At 49.8% G+C, this 16,220-nt stretch overlaps 1 protein-coding gene across 3 annotated transcripts; it reads right to left on the bottom strand.

Moving 5' to 3' along the window:
* Positions 1 to 1,245: 1,245 nt before the first annotated feature.
* On the bottom strand, positions 1,246 to 12,497 carry MON1A (MON1 homolog A, secretory trafficking associated). 3 transcript variants are annotated; one of them, XM_010969164.3, is made up of 6 exons: positions 12,223 to 12,495; positions 5,761 to 5,900; positions 3,859 to 4,344; positions 2,489 to 3,254; positions 1,627 to 1,774; positions 1,246 to 1,529 (listed from the first exon to the last, which is right to left on the bottom strand). In XM_010969164.3, the coding sequence occupies exons 2-6, from the start codon at positions 5,885 to 5,887 to the stop codon at positions 1,389 to 1,391; spliced, it is 1,668 nt and encodes a 555-aa protein (XP_010967466.1). In that variant the 5' UTR covers positions 5,888 to 5,900; positions 12,223 to 12,495; the 3' UTR covers positions 1,246 to 1,388. The 3 variants fall into 3 exon arrangements, with proteins under 3 accessions (XP_010967466.1, XP_045361982.1, XP_045361983.1); XM_045506026.2 differs by lacking the exon at positions 1,246 to 1,529 and having other exon boundaries at positions 1,633 to 1,847; positions 12,223 to 12,497; XM_045506027.2 differs by lacking the exon at positions 1,246 to 1,529 and having other exon boundaries at positions 1,633 to 1,823; positions 12,223 to 12,497.
* Between the last annotated feature and the right edge of the window lie 3,723 nt (positions 12,498 to 16,220).

Below are 16,220 nucleotides of genomic sequence, written 5' to 3'. Positions count from 1 at the left end.
CAGGAAGCAGACAGAAAAGAGACACAGGGCACATGTGCGGCAGAAGCAGCACCCACCAAGCCTGTGGCTGCTCAACAGGGGCTTTAGGGGTCCGGGCAGATGGCCTGCTGCCATACGCATTTCCTGGGACAGCCATTCCAGTCCACACTTGGCTCATGCCACCCACAAGTATTGCCCAACAAGGGTTGGTTTTAGTGGCAGAGTATCTTGGCCCAGCACTCAGAGACTGCATGAGGGTGATTCACTCTAGTCTGAGGACCATATTCAATGGACACTCTTCTCGCATAAATACTCCCTAGGCCTTTTGCTCCCCTGGCCAGTGGGATGGTTAAGTTGTGGCAGAATTGTGAGAGCCCCCCAGCAGTAAGGTAGAGGCTTTCTGCACTGTGCCTTGGGCTCTGTTCAAAGAACATCTTGTGGTAGGGTTAATGGGGCTGGGCCCTCACTGCCGAGCCTCCTGGGATGTCCATGGTGACACACGTAGGCTGGGCCATGCCAGGGAACAGAGTGACTGAAGAGGTCCCAGTCTACCTAGTGACAACACCCCTTCTTAAAGCAGGGTCCACTACTACCCTAGAGGTCAGCTGGGTCTTCTTTCAGGCCCTCCAGCTCACTCCTGGGGGCCACTCTGAGGAAGGCGCTGGCTGGAGGTAGGGGAACTGAGGTGCACAGCCCTTCATGAGGAAGCCTAAGCTGGGACAATTTCCCCAGAGGCTGGACTCAGAATTTGTCTGTGCTGAACACTAGGCCACCTCACCAAGAGCTCCTACCTATGCCTGGGCTCAGACTCTCCCCACCTGAGTGTCCCCATCTTACTCAGCTCAGCCTCTGCTGAACTACAGCAGCCCAAGGGCAGAGCAACAGCTAGGGTTCTCAAATAGTTGGGTGGTCCTTCAGGGCATGTAGCTGGGGGGTCCCACCTAGGAGTAAGGAGGAGGCACTAGGGGTTCAGACCAAGTATGGAGATGGTGCTTCACAGGGGTGGGGGGCAGCACTACCAGTGGGGTACTGGCAAACACTTTACATGTGGGAGACTTCAGCTAAATGAAAACAACCCCAGCCCAGGGGTCAACTCTGAGCACATGCAGCCTGAGCACATGCTGTACAAGGGAGGGAGAAGAGAGGCTCAATTGTGCATGTGCCCTGTGCATGGGGAAGCCTGGGCGGGGTCTAGGGAGGAGGATGCAGTGTCTGTATGTGAGGGAGAGTGGGTGAGCGCAGGAACCAGTGACAAGGTCCAAGAAGTATCTTTCCCAAAGCACTTTAATGCACATGCCAACCCACAGTCCCTGCCTGCTGCCTGGGCAAGAGAGGCCAGCCCCACCAGGAGGCTCCCATCGCTTCCACAGCCCAGTGTGCTTAGGAGGGCTGAGCCCCACACATTCTCATCAGTAGGTGAGGGGTGTGAGGATGAAAAGGCGGTCTTCTTCTTTGCGGATCCAGCGCATCAGTTTATGGATGGCACTGATGGCCGACGCCTTGGTCCCCAGGGGGCTGTAGCACATGTAGAGCTCAAAGGCACCTGTCACCTGGAAGAAGGGCACAGGGTGGTCATCCTATTAGACACCACTTGTGGCTCTTGCCCAGGACCCCAATGAAGCCCATCCCACCCCAGGGCCACCTTACCCAGGCCAGGAGGTTCTCGTTGGGGCCCGTGTAGTAGATGGTCTTGAGTGGGCGGGAGGCATTGTGGGCACGGCTATGCAGGTACTGGTAGAGGCCCAGCAGCCGCTCCTGCTCCTCTTCACTGGTGTATGGGGCCTCAATCTCAGGGCTGGAGATGGGGGAGTGGGTTCGCAAAGGAGTGACTTCCACTGGCTTCTCTGGAGATCCAGAAACACCTGTTCCTAGCCAGGGAGACTCTGCCATGTGTCCTACCCTCCAAATGCTCCCCCAGGACAAGGTATTGTTTCCCCACCTCTGAAGTGTCCCCAGGATAGGGCTGGGTACACTCAGACTGGAGCCCTGTTCTCCCATCTCCTTCAAGTTCATGACATCTTTGGTGATACTCTCCTGGAGAGGCCAGTCTGAATTTAGGTGTCCAAGACAGAGTGACAGGTCTAAAGTAGAGGAATAGTGAGCTGGGAACCCCCTGGACCAAAAGGGGTAAAGGGAGGATAGAAGTTGCCACATCTGGCTCCAGCCCCTCTGTTGGAAGAAGTAGAGGAAGAGTTCTACATCCTGGGCTAGACCAAAATGACCTTATCTTAAGAAAGAGCAGCTCCAGGCCAAAAAACCCAGGAGACCTCTGTTCCAGCTTCCTTCCCTGGGTATACTCAGTATTTTGAGGCTTTGTGGGCAATGAATGAAATAGAGGATATGCTGGTAGGAAGTAGGGTAGAGTGACAGGGAGTCTGGTTCCCAGGTGTCAGAGTCAAACAAACAGCATGTAGGTCTATTCCCAGAGGGGTCATCAGCTTCAGGACTCAGGCCCAACCAGCTCCCCCTCCCCACACCCCTGTCCGCCTCAAGCAAGGCCTTCCCTCACCTGGTGAAGAGTCCCGAGCTCTTTGATTTGTAGAGGAAGTGGCGCAGGTCGGGGATGCCCACTTGGGCAACACTGTAGTATGGCGTGCGTAGTGCCTCCCGCAGTGCCAGGTGGGCACCGCGCTTCCGCAGGCGCTCCTGAAAACGGCGGCGGCAGTCAGAGACTGCAAAGAAGTCCTCGCGGTCGGTGGAGACTAGAAGCAGGCAGAGATCCGTGTCAGGCTCCAGGTAAGAGATGTGGGCGTGGAAAAAGCCGGCTGCGTTGAATTTGGGCAGGCAAACTGGCGTCCAAGCCTCGCCCTCGCGGAAGGATGAGGAGGAACTTATGAGGTTGAAGAGCAGGTGCAGGTCGATGGGGTGCAGGAACTGGTCCTTGCGGCGCACGAGCGCCACGAGTTGGTTGCGCGCCAGCAGGATGGAGAAGACGAGGCTGCGCGCACGCGCCTGCTGCAGGCTGGCACTCACGACATCGCGCACGGCCGCCGCCAGGGGCAGGCAGCGCGCAGCTCCCATCAGGAAACTGGGGTCTCGCGCCATGAGCTGCAGCAGGTTGTCGGTGATGCGCTCCGAGCCCGAGAGCAGACGCCGCAGGTCGTAGTTCTGCTTCTGCTGGAAGATGTGGCTCAGCTGCGCGCCAGTAAGGAGGCTCAGGATCTGGTAGTAGATGTAGAGCAGCTCTTGTGCCAGTTCCTGCGCTGACTGCCGCGTGCGGGCCACTGCCACCAGCACGAGTGGGCTCCGGCGCACGAACACTACCTTGTAGCCATCTGATGGGGGGATTGGGGGTGGTGTCAGCTTCAGCCCCTCTCTGGGAAGCCCTCCGGGATTGGCCTGGCCAGGCAACCTTAGAGCCCTGCCTTCCTATGCAGCATGTCGCCTTCCACATTCTCTCCACCCTCCCTCAGAGCTTGCACACAGTGGGGGCTTCAGGATGATGAAAAGAAAAACAGAAGCCCAAGGGCCCCCTTTCCCCAAGGGCTCCAGGCCTGTTCCTGCCACTTGCTTCACAGACTGGGGCCAGTTTAAAAAAAACTCAGGAAGCACTTCAGAAAAACAAACATTCTTGGGCTAAGTGGCAAGAGCTGGGTGGGGCTCACAATCTGGGATGTTTTGGTCACCTCCCCAGGCTTCTCACCCTCTCCAAGAGCAAAGCCCACGTGCCAGCCACCTTTGGCCCTCACAACAGCCCTATGAGGCAGTCAGTGTTGTACCTCATGTTCAGATGAGGACCTGGGGCTCAGAGAGGTGGAGGGACTGCCCTCGGTCACATAGTACATCCCAGCCCTCTAGTTCCTGGGAGTTCAAAACCTGCTATGAATTAACCTCGCCAGGGACACCTCCCAGAACAGAACCCTCCTCCAAGTGGCTCACCTGCATGGATGGAACGGATGGCATTCTTGTCAGCCTCCAGAAAGGACACCAGGGCCACCATGACACCCATGGTGCTGGAAAGAGCCTCCTCTGACCCATAACGAGAGTACACAGGCTTCCCCGCCTCACTCAGCACGAAGACGTGCTTCTGGTGCAGTCGCCATGCCTCGGCAGCCTCCTCCTCATCCCCTTCACCAATGCCCTCCCTTGGGGGCTCTGTGGCTGGTCTCCCAGCTGCCCCTGGGGACTCCGGCCAGTCTTCAGAACTTCCTGGAAGCATCTCCTCCTGCAGGTCTCGGGCGACACCTGTCAGCTGGGTGCTCAGCTCACTGAAGTCCTGGCTGATCTGGCGCATGTCTGCAGGCAGAGGTGGGGGACCCCCAGCACCCTCCTTGGGGCTCTCCCCAGAAGCCGCCCCATCCTCTGATTCAGTCAGGTCCTCGTAGGAACGGGCATGGACGAACATGGCACCCTCCTGCCCAGCACCTGCCAGCCAAAAGCACTGGTGTTCAGAGCGGTATCTGCTGGCAGACCACCTCACCAGCAAGGTGCCCAATACAGCTCTTAAGCTTGACTGCCTGTCCTGATAAGGCAAGCCACCATTCCCTCCTGCTACTGTCTGCTGCAAGTCATGTCTCTCTGAGACTTACAGCGCCAGTCTTCTCCCATCACACTGGGAATAAGATCCGGAACCCTCCAGGCTGCAGTGGCGGCTGGTATCTGCCTGCCTCTCTCACTCTCATCTCACAGGCCTTGCCCATCTCAGTCACACTGGCCTTTGCCCACCTGCTCTTTGGATGCCCTTAACACACCCCCACCTATCTCAGAACCTCTGCATCTCCTGTTCCCTCAGCCTGGAAGGCGCTCCCACCCCCTCGCAGGCCGGCTCCCTGTCACACTTCAGCTCTCAGCAAAGATGTTAGTTGCCCCCATCACCTGACCACCAACCCTCAGCACTCTATCATATCCTGACCCGTTTTTTTTTTTTTTTTTTGAGGGGGAGGTAATTAGGTTTACTTATTTGTTTTTCAAGGAGGTACTGGGGATTGAACCCAGGACCTCCTGCACTGTAAGGATGTGCTCTGCCACTTGAGCTATACCCTCACCTCCCCATCATATCCTGATCCTTGATTTCTCTTGTGGCACTTGTCAGTTACTGTCCTCTACTCAGCTGCATGGGGATCCCCCTCGATGGCAGGAACCTGGTTGTTCACTGCTGTGTGCCCAGCACTTGCCCTGTGCTTGGAATACCTCCTGTGCTCAGCGAATCTCTCTCACTGGGAGGAGGCTTCCCGATTCTGCTCAGAGACCCATGGCTCCACTGTAATGGTCTCATTAACCTCCGGCTCCCCCAAGGGAGGGACCATGTCAGTCTTCCTTTACCGATTTTTTTTTCACACAGGAGTTCAACAGATATATTTTGAGTTTCTATTATGAGTTTAGCACTGCACCAGGTACAGGGGATACAACTGCTTTGTGCTTAAAGAGCTCACAACCGTGGATGAGCGAGATGGACAATACATACATAGACAAATAAAATTACAAAATAACTAGCATTCTGTACAGAGCATGGTCAAAGCAGCCCTCCCTTGTGAGGAGGTGACATTTAAGTTGAGAGCTGAGGTGGGGAGAAGGAGCCAGGGAGGTACACTGTAGACACAGGGAATAGGAGGAGAGCCCACATTGGCAGCCAGACAGCACAGGGCAAGCGGCTGAAGTGGAGAGGAATTCCGGATATAGACTGAACCTGGATCCCAGCAGTATCCCCAGCACAGGACGAATATTCAGTGAGTGAGTGAACACATGTGTGAATGAGTGGGAGTGAAAGCGTGGCTGGGAATCCCGATCGCCCTGGAGGCTGCTCCAGCCATCAGCTGGCTGGGCTGCGCTCCCTGCCCGTACCTGGCTCCCTTCCCTGGGCCAGTCCTGGTGTGGGGCTCTCAGCTCTCTCCACACTCTGCCCATCAGAAGGAGCCAACATGCCATCAGGGCATTCTCCACTTCTCTTCCTCTGTATGTCAGCAGCCATTCCCTGGGCTCTCCTGTGGGGCAAACAAAGACATTGTTGAGGGTAAGGAGGAAGGTGCTATTTGCGGGGTGTAACTGGCAGAGTTAACAGTGGTTAAGTACAGGAAAGTACCCCTCACCAGGACCCAGCTATTCAAACCTCTGGGGAATGGATTCTGAGTACTCCTTTCTAAAAAATGAATTGTGCTGTTCTTTTTCTGATTATAAAAGAAAGAATGCATGGTATCTAGTCATTGTAGAAAACTTAAAAAAAATACCAAAAAAAGTATAAAGAAAGGAATAAATCATCATTCCCAGTATTTCTCACTGCTCACATTTTAGTATATGTCCTTCTAGTCTTTCTCTAAAAATGTATATAAAAAATATATGTATGTATTTTTTACAAACTTATAATAGCAGCTAACACTTACTCAATGCCAAGGTAGCATTGTAAGTTTATGTGGACTTTTATCTACTTCTGATCACTCCTCTCTGAGGCAGGCATTTTTGTCAGGCTAACTATACAGATGAAGGAACTGAGACAGAGAGTACCCTGCTCAAGGGCATGACAGGAAAGAAGTGGTGGAGCTGGGAACTGAAATCCTTCTGTATCCTGATCTCTTCCACTGTACATCCTGCCATGAACATTTCTCCACTTAAAACCGAGTTGACTAATTAGTTCTTTTTGCTATTTAGGCCCTTCCTAGGAAAGAAGTGAGTTGGAGCAAACAGGCTTGTCTTCAGGCTAGAGCCTTGCTTTTCTCCTTGCATTTTGTACCTTTGGAATTTGGCACTGGGGCTTGCCTTTTCAATTAAAACTAGCTATAAACATGTCACTTCTCAGTGCCCATTTGATGGACACTGAGGACAAACTCAGCCTGATCTCCCAGTCCTTACACCCACTCAGGACCAGGTGGAGGTGGCCATGAGGGGATGTCAGGGATAACAAAGTTGGGTGGCTCACTTGGGGTCAGCTTCTAAGGCCCCTGAATGACAGGCTGCAGGGTCTTCATTTGGCAGGCAGCATACAATCTACAGGAGAGGGGTTCCATCTGAGGCACTGACCCCTTAAGGGAGAGAGAGCTGGCTGGCTGGATTAGAAGGGCAGCAAAGACTAGTCAGACTCATGAGGAGGTCACTGCAGGCAGGGCAGGGGCCTGGGAGGGACTGGTTTTAGTGTGAGCAAAGCAGACCCCGTCCCTGCCCTCCTGGAGCAGAGTTCACAGGGAATAACTGAGGCCTGTCCCTTACTAGCTCTACAACCTTGGGCAAATGACCCCACCCTGAGCCTGGCATGAAGTAGGTGCTCAAAAACGTTCATGAGAGGAGTGATCGCAAAGAAACAGCGTCACCATCACTAGCATTTGTGTGGCCCCAGCTTGTCTGTGTCCAAGAACACTCTCTGACAACCCCTCCCCCAGTTCCTATCAGGCAGCTTCTGCATGTACAACCAAAGAACTGATTTTCAAGCTTTTCTTTGTGTCATCTTTGTGGTAAGCTATTGAATCCTTTCTTCAAATTAATCTTTTACAGAAGTTCAATGTGCAAAACAGACAGGGAGGCAGGACCAGAGACTAGCATAGTGGCCACTCCTGCACTGATCCTGGAGCACCACAGAGTAATTGGGGGTTGGGTACCACTGGCCAGCAGCATTACCCCACACAGAGTGTGCTTTGAATAATCTGCAAAGGAACATTATTCAGGAGAACATTTACCTTTTGGGATTTTCTAGGCCACCAATCCTGTTAATCAGGACAATCAAGAGTGATGGTTCCCAGCAAGGGTCAGAGCCCAGAAGACCAAGGTGTGGACCACCTTATCTGACAAAGGGCCAGAGTAATTAAGGCTCTGCATGCCCTCAGCAGGAACCCGAGAAGGCATCCACAGAGGTCTCCTCTGAGAGTGGGACCCATTCCAACTAGACTTTTGCCTCTATTACTCCAGCAATACTGCTGCCTCAAGGTCACCAGTGACCTCCAGGATCATCTCACTTCACTCAGCAGCAGCAACAGATGCACCTGATTATTTTCCCTCTCTCAAAACACTTTCTTCTCTGGGCTTCCGGTATTCCACTTTCCTTTCTTGGTTCTCCTCCTACCTTATGGACCACCCCTCCTCAGTCCTCTTTGCAGTTCTTCTTACTGTTGAGGGATCCAGATTTCAGTTCTTGGATCTCTTTTTTTTTTTTTTGGTGGGGGGAGGTAATTAAGATTAATTAATTAATTAATTAATTGTTTATTTATTTATTTTAAATGGAGGTACTGGGGATTGAACTCAGGACCTCATGCGTGATAAGCATGCGCTCTACTACTTGAGCTATATACCCTTGCCCCGGATCTCTTTTTTGTCTCCATTCAATCCCTTGGTGATTATACCCAATCTTGTGGTTTTAAATTTTACTGATACATTAATGATTCCAAATTTTATTTGCAGCCTCGATCTATTTTCTTACTTCTAGAAGCACACACATTTAACTGTCTACTTGATGTCTGCCCTTGGATATCTTACAGTATCTCAAAGTTGTATGTCCCAAACTGAGTTCCTGAGCATCCCCTTAAAAAGTTGTTCCTCCCAGAGTCTTCTCTATCTCAGCGAAAGACAATTTCATTCTGTTAGTTATTTAGCAAATGATCTTGGAGTCATCCCTTATGCCTCTCATTTTCCCATACCTCATATACCAAACCATCAGCAAATTCTGTCGGTTGTAATTCAGAATACACCCAGGCACACCCAGCAAAATATCTCTCATTAACACTTGCCCCATAGAATGCCTCTGGTTTTTAATACCTAACTGCAGTAGCCAGACTTCAAAGTGGTCCCCAGTGATCCTCAACTCCAGGCATTCAGGCTTTTGTATACTTCCCTCCCACACTGAGCAGTACTGATCTACGTAACCAACAGGATAATGTGAAAATGACAATGTGTGACATCTGAGGCTGAGTCATAAAAGACATTGTGGTTTCTGCCTTGCCTTCTTAGATCACTCTAAGTGGAGCCAGCAGCCATGTTGTGAGGACACTCAAGCAGCCCTATAGAGAGGACCTCATGGCAAGAAACTGACACCTGCAAACAGCCAGTAGCAAGGTGCTAGTCATGTGAGTGAGCAATCTTGGAAGCAAAACATCTAGCCCCAGTTAAGCATTTGGATGACTAAAACCTCATGAGAGACATCGGATGTGAACCATCCATCTAAAAGGCTCCTAAATTCCTGACCCTGAGAAATTGTATGAAATAATAAATATTTATTGGTTGTTTAAGCTGGTAAGTTTTGGGATAATTTGTTACACAGCAATAGATAAATAATACAACAAACATATTGACTGAGCTTATGTTTATACAGAAGAAACTGCATATTTATGTCATCAATACTTGATGTATATTTTTAATAATGTAATGTGCATTTAAAGCCTCAAATGACATTCCAAATAGAACTGACAGAAGATCATTGAGAGCCAACGAAAGAGGCTTACATCAAACACTGTTTGATGTAAGGAGGAAATGTTTTAAGCATTTTATATTTTAACACTATAATTTATCGGGCATATATTAAGTATGTATTTTCCTTGTGTTTCAGTGCCATTTTAGAAAAATGGGGATTTGGGGTTGATGAAGGGAGCGTTAATACTTTTTTTCATTTAAAATAATGGGAACAGACACTAAGTGATTCCAGACAAATGTCTAACTTTCATGTAACAGTTTACTGATGCTGTGTGGGAAATGCCCATATCCAGAGACTGACCACTTCTCATCACCTCCACCACTACCACATTGGTCCAGGCCAATATTACATCTCTAGCAGACTGCTACAACAGTCTTCTAACCAGTTTACTGACCTCTGCCCTTGTCCCTGTGCAGTCTATCCCCTTCTCACAGCACTCAAAGTGATCCACTTGAAACAGAAGCCAGGTCATGTAATTCCTCTGCTCACAATTCTGTAATGGTCCCACCTCACCCAGAGAGAAAGCCAATTTCCTCACAGTGATGCACAAGAACCACTCTATCTACACCCCCTCCCATTAATTCTTTGACCTCATCTCCTGCCCTTTACCCGACTTGCTTTGTGTCAGCCCAGCCGCACTGACCTCATGGCTTTCCTTAAGTGCATTGTAAATGTGAATCCTGAGTACTCCTTCACTTCAGAACCTTGTTCTTGCTGAACTTTCTGCCTGGACCACATCTCCCTGCTTTTTCCGCTGCCCCCCCCCACCTCACCTATTCCATTGCTTGGGCAAATATCTACATGACCCACTCTGTCACTTCCTTCAGGTTGCTGCTCAAGTGTGACCTTAGAAATATCCTGGATTCTTATCCCCCTTGCTCTACTTTATTTTTCTACACTGAGGGTCACCCTGTGACCTGCCACAAATTTCAAAATGTCAGCAGGAGTATATAATTTTGTAAGGGAGAAGGTGAAAAATCCTCAAAGAACACCCAGCTCCAGTGTAGCCTGGGGAGACTCCTGCTTGTGGGGAAGATTTGTCCTTGGTTGTAGTCAAGTGCTCAATAACAATGGCTCTGGAGTCAGAGGGACCTGGATTAACCTGGCTTGGTTTTATGAGTCTCAGCTTTCTTACCTATAAAATGAAGATAATGATAGCACCATTCATTGGGTTGTGGGAGGATTAAATGACAGAATCCATGTAATTTGGTTACCCTGGCACAGAGTAGGCATTTGTACACTCAGCTGTCTTTAGCATATTGTGATTATTCTTATTCAGCATTCAGATCGTGTGTATCTGCATTTACACACAGACCCAGTGGTCTCTGCCATGTAAATCTTTCTTTTGAGAGTTTGCTCCCCCTGAGCCAGGCCCAGAATGAACTGGCTTGGGAAAACGTGTTTCTGACCTCATGAAGCAAGGTGGGTTGTGGCCTGAAATGACCCTTCTGTGACTTTGGGCCCAAAAGATGTCTATTGGCCTAGGGCTAGGAGTTCCCCCAGGCTAACTGGCTATTCATCCTGAAGTTGCAGGAACAGACTATTAGTTCTCTGCTGCTCCTAGAAGTGTCTGCCAAGTTGAACTCCTTAGTCTGTCACATGCACCTGCTCTGTGTCCTTGCACCTCTGGCTCAAAGACTCAAACAAGGTCTATAGCAGCTTATGGGATGCTCTGAGGGCCCATTACTCACTGATCCCTCAGGTAACTAAGCCAGCATGTCTGAGTATTACCCAGCATGGTACCTGCAAAGAGTGAGGGCAGGCTAAGCTGGCTGAGGCTGGTGGACCCTTCCTTCTTAACAGTTCCCCTGCCACCTGAGATCATGCAGCACCTCAGTAACTCCAAGGCCAATCTGGGGATCCAGCCAAAAGCTCTGAAGAAGCAAACAGTTCTCTGGACACTTACACTGGAAACTAGGCAGGGAGGGTGAAAGACTCATCGCAAAACCTACCTAGTAGCCACTGAAGCCTTAACTTGTGTGGCCGAAGCTTTTGGGGGGCTGAATCTGAAGCAGTCAAACAAGAGAAGTCTCTTAGAACCAGATACTCCCTTTGGGCCCCTTCTCAGGCAGCCTCTCTAGAAGACCACAGGGCTTGCTAATTTCCCTAGAAGTGCTCTGCTGTGCCTTTGAGCGATGTTACCAAACAAGTTAGCTCAATCAGCCCTTCTACTGTGCCTCCCTCCTCTAGGTGCCTGGCCTGAAGGAAGGGAGGGCCTTGCAAGAGCCCCTCCCAACTGGCTCTCTACTATTCCAGCTCCCTCTTCCTGCTTACACAGTGCTCCATCCTGCCTTGATCCTTTGAGGAGTGGTCCACCTGGGAGGATAGTGCCAGGATGCATGGAGGTGTGGCAGACAGGGTCCACGTGAGGCTGCGCTGTAGCTGCTTCAGCAGGATGCCTACCCTGCTGAGAGTATGGCCTGGTACTTGTCACTGCTGGTGGCCACTCCCCTCTCTGACAAAGGCTGCTTACCCTCCCCCAGCAAACTCCAGCTCAGAGTGGCTCACCTGGTATAAGCGGCAGCTCGGTTATCTGAGCCAGGACACCCTTGAGAGCAAAGTTCCAAGCCCCAAGACACTTTCAGGAGCTGCCTTGCTCACCCCACAGTCAACCACTGCAAATGTTTGAGAGCCCTCTGCTTGCAGAAAGTGTGCGTTGGGGGGTGGGGCAGTACTACCTGGCCACTGCCCCTACAGGACTTTGCCCTCTCAGCCAAAGGAAGAGTTCCAGGCCTCGCCTTTTGTATTCCCCAGCTGGGGACCAACCGTCTAAGTGACCCCAGAGAGACCTAGTCCTCCTACCGCAAATGGCAGCATAGACGGCAGAGGCTCCCAGTCTTCAAGCCCCTCCCTCCAAAGATGACAGCTCTCCAGTCTCTAGGTGCCCCCAGGCCACGTGAGTTGGTAGTCGGACTCACCTGTTTCTCTGGGAGGAGGGGGCAGGACGCACAGAGATTGCCGGTCACTGCCTTCTGCCGGACCCCCGGGAGGGCACGGGTGTCCGGCCGGGCCTGGAGTGAGGGCTCAGGTTCGCGAGACCACGATCCCCTGCGGACGCAGACATGGCCACAGCGCTGACCACCGCCCGTCGTCCGGCTGCCGGCTCAGGAAGACAGCCCTCGCCGGCCTCTCGCGGCAGAGGCCCGGCTACGGTCTCTGGGCCTGGCCCTGCCCGCCCCCAGGGTGCATTATGGGAGATGTAGTTCGCAGTGCACGGCCGCCGCGAGGCGGGGCCGGGCGCCCGGTCCTGGCAGAGCCCTGGGCGGGACCTGACCCGGGTCGGGATGGCCTCGGCCGGCACTTCCTTCTCCAGCGTCCCGGCCAAGCCCAGGCACCTCCCCAAACCCAAAGCCCGGGGTGGACCGCAGGCCCAGAAACCCCGGCCCCTCCGCCCTACCCAACAAGAGGTTTATTTCAATGGAAAGAAAGAGACGTTAAGGTTGTTTCCTCCACTGACTGTGGAAGGACATTGCAAGTTTGTGGGCTGGATAAATGTCACTAGTGGGCTTGGCCACATTGGCTAAAAGGGTGTAGACACACCTATTATTGCTTAAAAAAATTCCTTTTAGCCATTACGTTTTAATATATCAGTATGAGGCACTAGAACGGTAGTTCTCGACTCTGCCCTGGGAACTTAAAAAAAAAAATACACACACACACACACAAATGCCTGGATACGACTCCTAGAGATTTTGATTTAATTGGATTGGGATGGGACTCAGGCCTCATTATCTTTTTAAAAACTTCCCAGGTGATTTGCCAGGGCAAGGATACCTCTCCTATGGTAATTTGTAATTTCCTAGATGCAAAGTGATAAAAACAACAGGAAAACATAAAGCTTTCCGAAACAATTTTATTTTTGGAGAACAGTTTAAAGAAGTAAAATTAGGGATTAACAACAATACTGCTCATGCCATCTCTGAAGCAATCAGATCACTTTATAGCCTCACAGTTAATTCACCCAACAGTTCAGAGATGAAGGAAAAAGTCTGAAATCACTCCTTTGATTCTCCCTGCTGTTCCAAGCACCCCAATGCAGTGTCCTGTTTCCGTCTCAGTCCTACACTGGAATTGGGAGAGAGCTCTGCCCCTCAGCTTTTCTCGTAGTCTCAGACAGCTGTCACTTGGAGCTTACCTCCACAACACTGGCTTGTGACTGACATGGTGACAAAGCTGTGGCCTTTTACCAGAGATGGCTTTGCACAGGCTATTAGACCCTTGCACATAATTTAAGGGCAGCTTTCTCCTCCCTTTTAGGTAAGAACCTGTGAGAAAATGCCCAATTCCTTACCCATCTGTTCTCCTGGAGAGGAGAGAGGGGGAGAGGAGTCTCTGGGTCTTCCCAGGTCATTCATTTTCTCTCCTCACTAGATCAGAAGGACAGGCTCCCTCCCTTAGAATAAATATCATTTACACGGTTTTGCTCTCATTAATCCTGCCATATTACATTATAAGAGTTTAAGCCAAGAAGCTCTCATATTCCCTGGCTGGTACAGAAATAACCTGGCTATATTCCATTAACCAGAAGTTGCACCCCACAGAATTGATCCCCATAAAAGACATTTAAACTTTTCTAACATACCTAACCAATCTCCATAGTCTTCATGTGACCTCAGGGCTTCTTTGAGTCTCACTTTTGCTTTTAAGCACATGAGCTTCACCAAATAGCACCACACTCATTTGGAAGTATTGCATCTCTTTAGCCAAAAGAGTGGCCATACACCCCAGGTGCTTTGGGCTAAGACTTGAGCCTAGGACATTCTCACAGAGCAAACCGTTGTGGATACTTACTAAAACATTTTACAGTTGTTGTTTAAAACTCTGTTTTAATCCACCTGTTGACCTGTATTTATATATTTGAATATTGGGATAACCCCTTTTTTTTTTAACTTTTTGTTTGTTTGGATTTTTTTTTTGTTTGGGGGTAATTAGGTTTATTTATTTATTAAGTGGAGGTACTGGGGATTGAACCCAGGACCTCATGCATGCTAAGCATGGCTCTACCACTGAGCTATACCTTCTCCCCAAGACAACCCTTCTGAAAGGTCACTTTTTGCTGACAGAACTACCAAGAAATATAACTTGGTCTTTTGGAATAATAATAAATGTCAATCCTGTGATGGCTCTACTGCCCTATATGATGATCCTTCAAGCCTCAGGCTTTGCCACAAACCACAGGCTACCCTGCACCTCCAGGTCAGGGGCTCCTCAAAACCACAGTTTTCTGTTTTGTCTAGGCCTATGATTTTCATGAACCCAGCATAGCATGTCATCTTCACAACAGCAGTGGTGAGGTCTAGCTGGGACTGGAGCAAAGAACAAATAAGACATCTGTTCCTCCCCATATTTCTTTTCTTTCATGGCTTGAGTGGATATTTCAGAACCTGAGGTGCTGTGAAGAGGTAGCTAAAGTGACTGTATTCTGAGACTGGGATCCGTTCCCAGCCCTGTTCCTATCTTGCTTGTGTGACTCAGGACAAATCCTTTAATGACTCTTTCAACATTTTCAGCAATTTCCCCCTCATACAAATACAAGATATACAATATGAAGTATTCCGAGCTAAAATAAGAATAGTCAGTCCTTCCCTGGAAATTTTGAAGAGGTTTTCCTCCCTGACTTTATTACTTTGCAGCCCCTGGTAAGGCAGCTGGTTTTCCTGCTCTGCTGGAAATTTTCATGGCTCCTGTCTCTCATTTTAACATTTGATCAGGCCCCTACTTTCAAGGCTGAAGAGCCATGACCCCAAATGAGACCAAGGCAACAATCAACAACAGGCAGGACCATGTCTTTCTCTTTGCTGGATTCTTCCGTGTGAGGATTTAGGGGCTGAAGGTGAGCCAACTCATCTCTGCAACTGGACGCTGTATTCTCCATTCCAGGTGAGGGCGCTGTTCTGGGTCAGCTCTTTTACATAGCTCATACTTCCTCATCTAAGGCAGTATAAATAACCTTACAGTCCATAGTACTCCTGTAAGTTAAAAAAAATTTTTTTAGATGCTTCCTGTGAAAACCCTCAATAATCACCCTAAGGAAAGAAAAGGGGAAAACAGGAGCATGAACCTTGGAGTAGGACTGATCTGGGTTGGAATCTCCCCACCCTCTACTTCCCAGCTGTGGCTGGGCTCTAGTTTCCATAACTATAAAAGGGGATATCAGACTGTTATTGTGAAGATTAAATGAGTAATGAAGTATCAATACAATGCCAGGCACAGAGTTGTGATAAAGAGTAGCAATTATTATTGCCCAAGGAGATTGGAATGAGACAAAATAACTAGTTCCTTAATATGGTTTACCTCTTTAGAGGATAAGGTACTTTCTGATAAGGGAGACATCCACCAATAATGGTCCAGTTTGGGAGGCAAAGTCAAAGTACCTGGAGTTCTGTGTAAGTGTTCCTCCTCTCACCTGGAATATCTTACTGCTGGTGTGTCCCAGGGCTCAGGGCTGGAACTCTGCTATCCTGACTATACTCACTCTCTCACTCCCTAGGTATTCTCATCCAGGCCCATGGCTTTAGATACCAGATATGTTGATACCTCCTAGATTTGCATCTCTAACCTTGAGCTTTACCTGGAATTCTAGACTAATGTACCCAACTGCCAACTCCACATCTTGTCTACTGGCATCAAAAACAACCTACCCCAAACTGAGCTCCTGCTCTTCCTACCCAAATTGCTCCTTCCTTATTCTTCCCTCTTTCCCTTCATCCCAGTCCATGTCTCCTGTTTCCACTGTGACCACACAGGTACAAGTATCATCCTTCTATGTTTAAATTATTGCAATAATCTCCCAACCAGCTGCCCTGCTTCTGCCATTTCCACCTTCAGCCTATTCTCCACTCAGCAGCCAGAGAGATCCTGTTAACATAGAAGCCATGATATTATTCTGTTTAGAGCCCTCCAACAACTTTCCATC

Source organism: Camelus bactrianus, chromosome 17 (assembly GCF_048773025.1).
Source record: "Camelus bactrianus isolate YW-2024 breed Bactrian camel chromosome 17, ASM4877302v1, whole genome shotgun sequence".
NCBI classification, from domain to species: Eukaryota; Metazoa; Chordata; class Mammalia; order Artiodactyla; family Camelidae; genus Camelus; species Camelus bactrianus.
This window is presented reverse-complemented; position numbering and strand designations above follow the sequence as displayed.

Coding starts and splice junctions, on each gene's coding strand:
- MON1A (XM_010969164.3), bottom strand. CDS start 5,887: ATGGCTGCTGACATACAGAGGAAGAGAAGTGGAGAATGCCCTGATGGC. Junction 4,345..5,760: donor GGCCCAGGGAAGGGAGCCAG/GTACGGGCAGGG, acceptor TTTGGCTGGCAG/GTGCTGGGCAGGAGGGTGCC. Junction 1,775..2,488: donor AGCTCGGGACTCTTCACCAG/GTGAGGGAAGGC, acceptor CCCCATCTCCAG/CCCTGAGATTGAGGCCCCAT.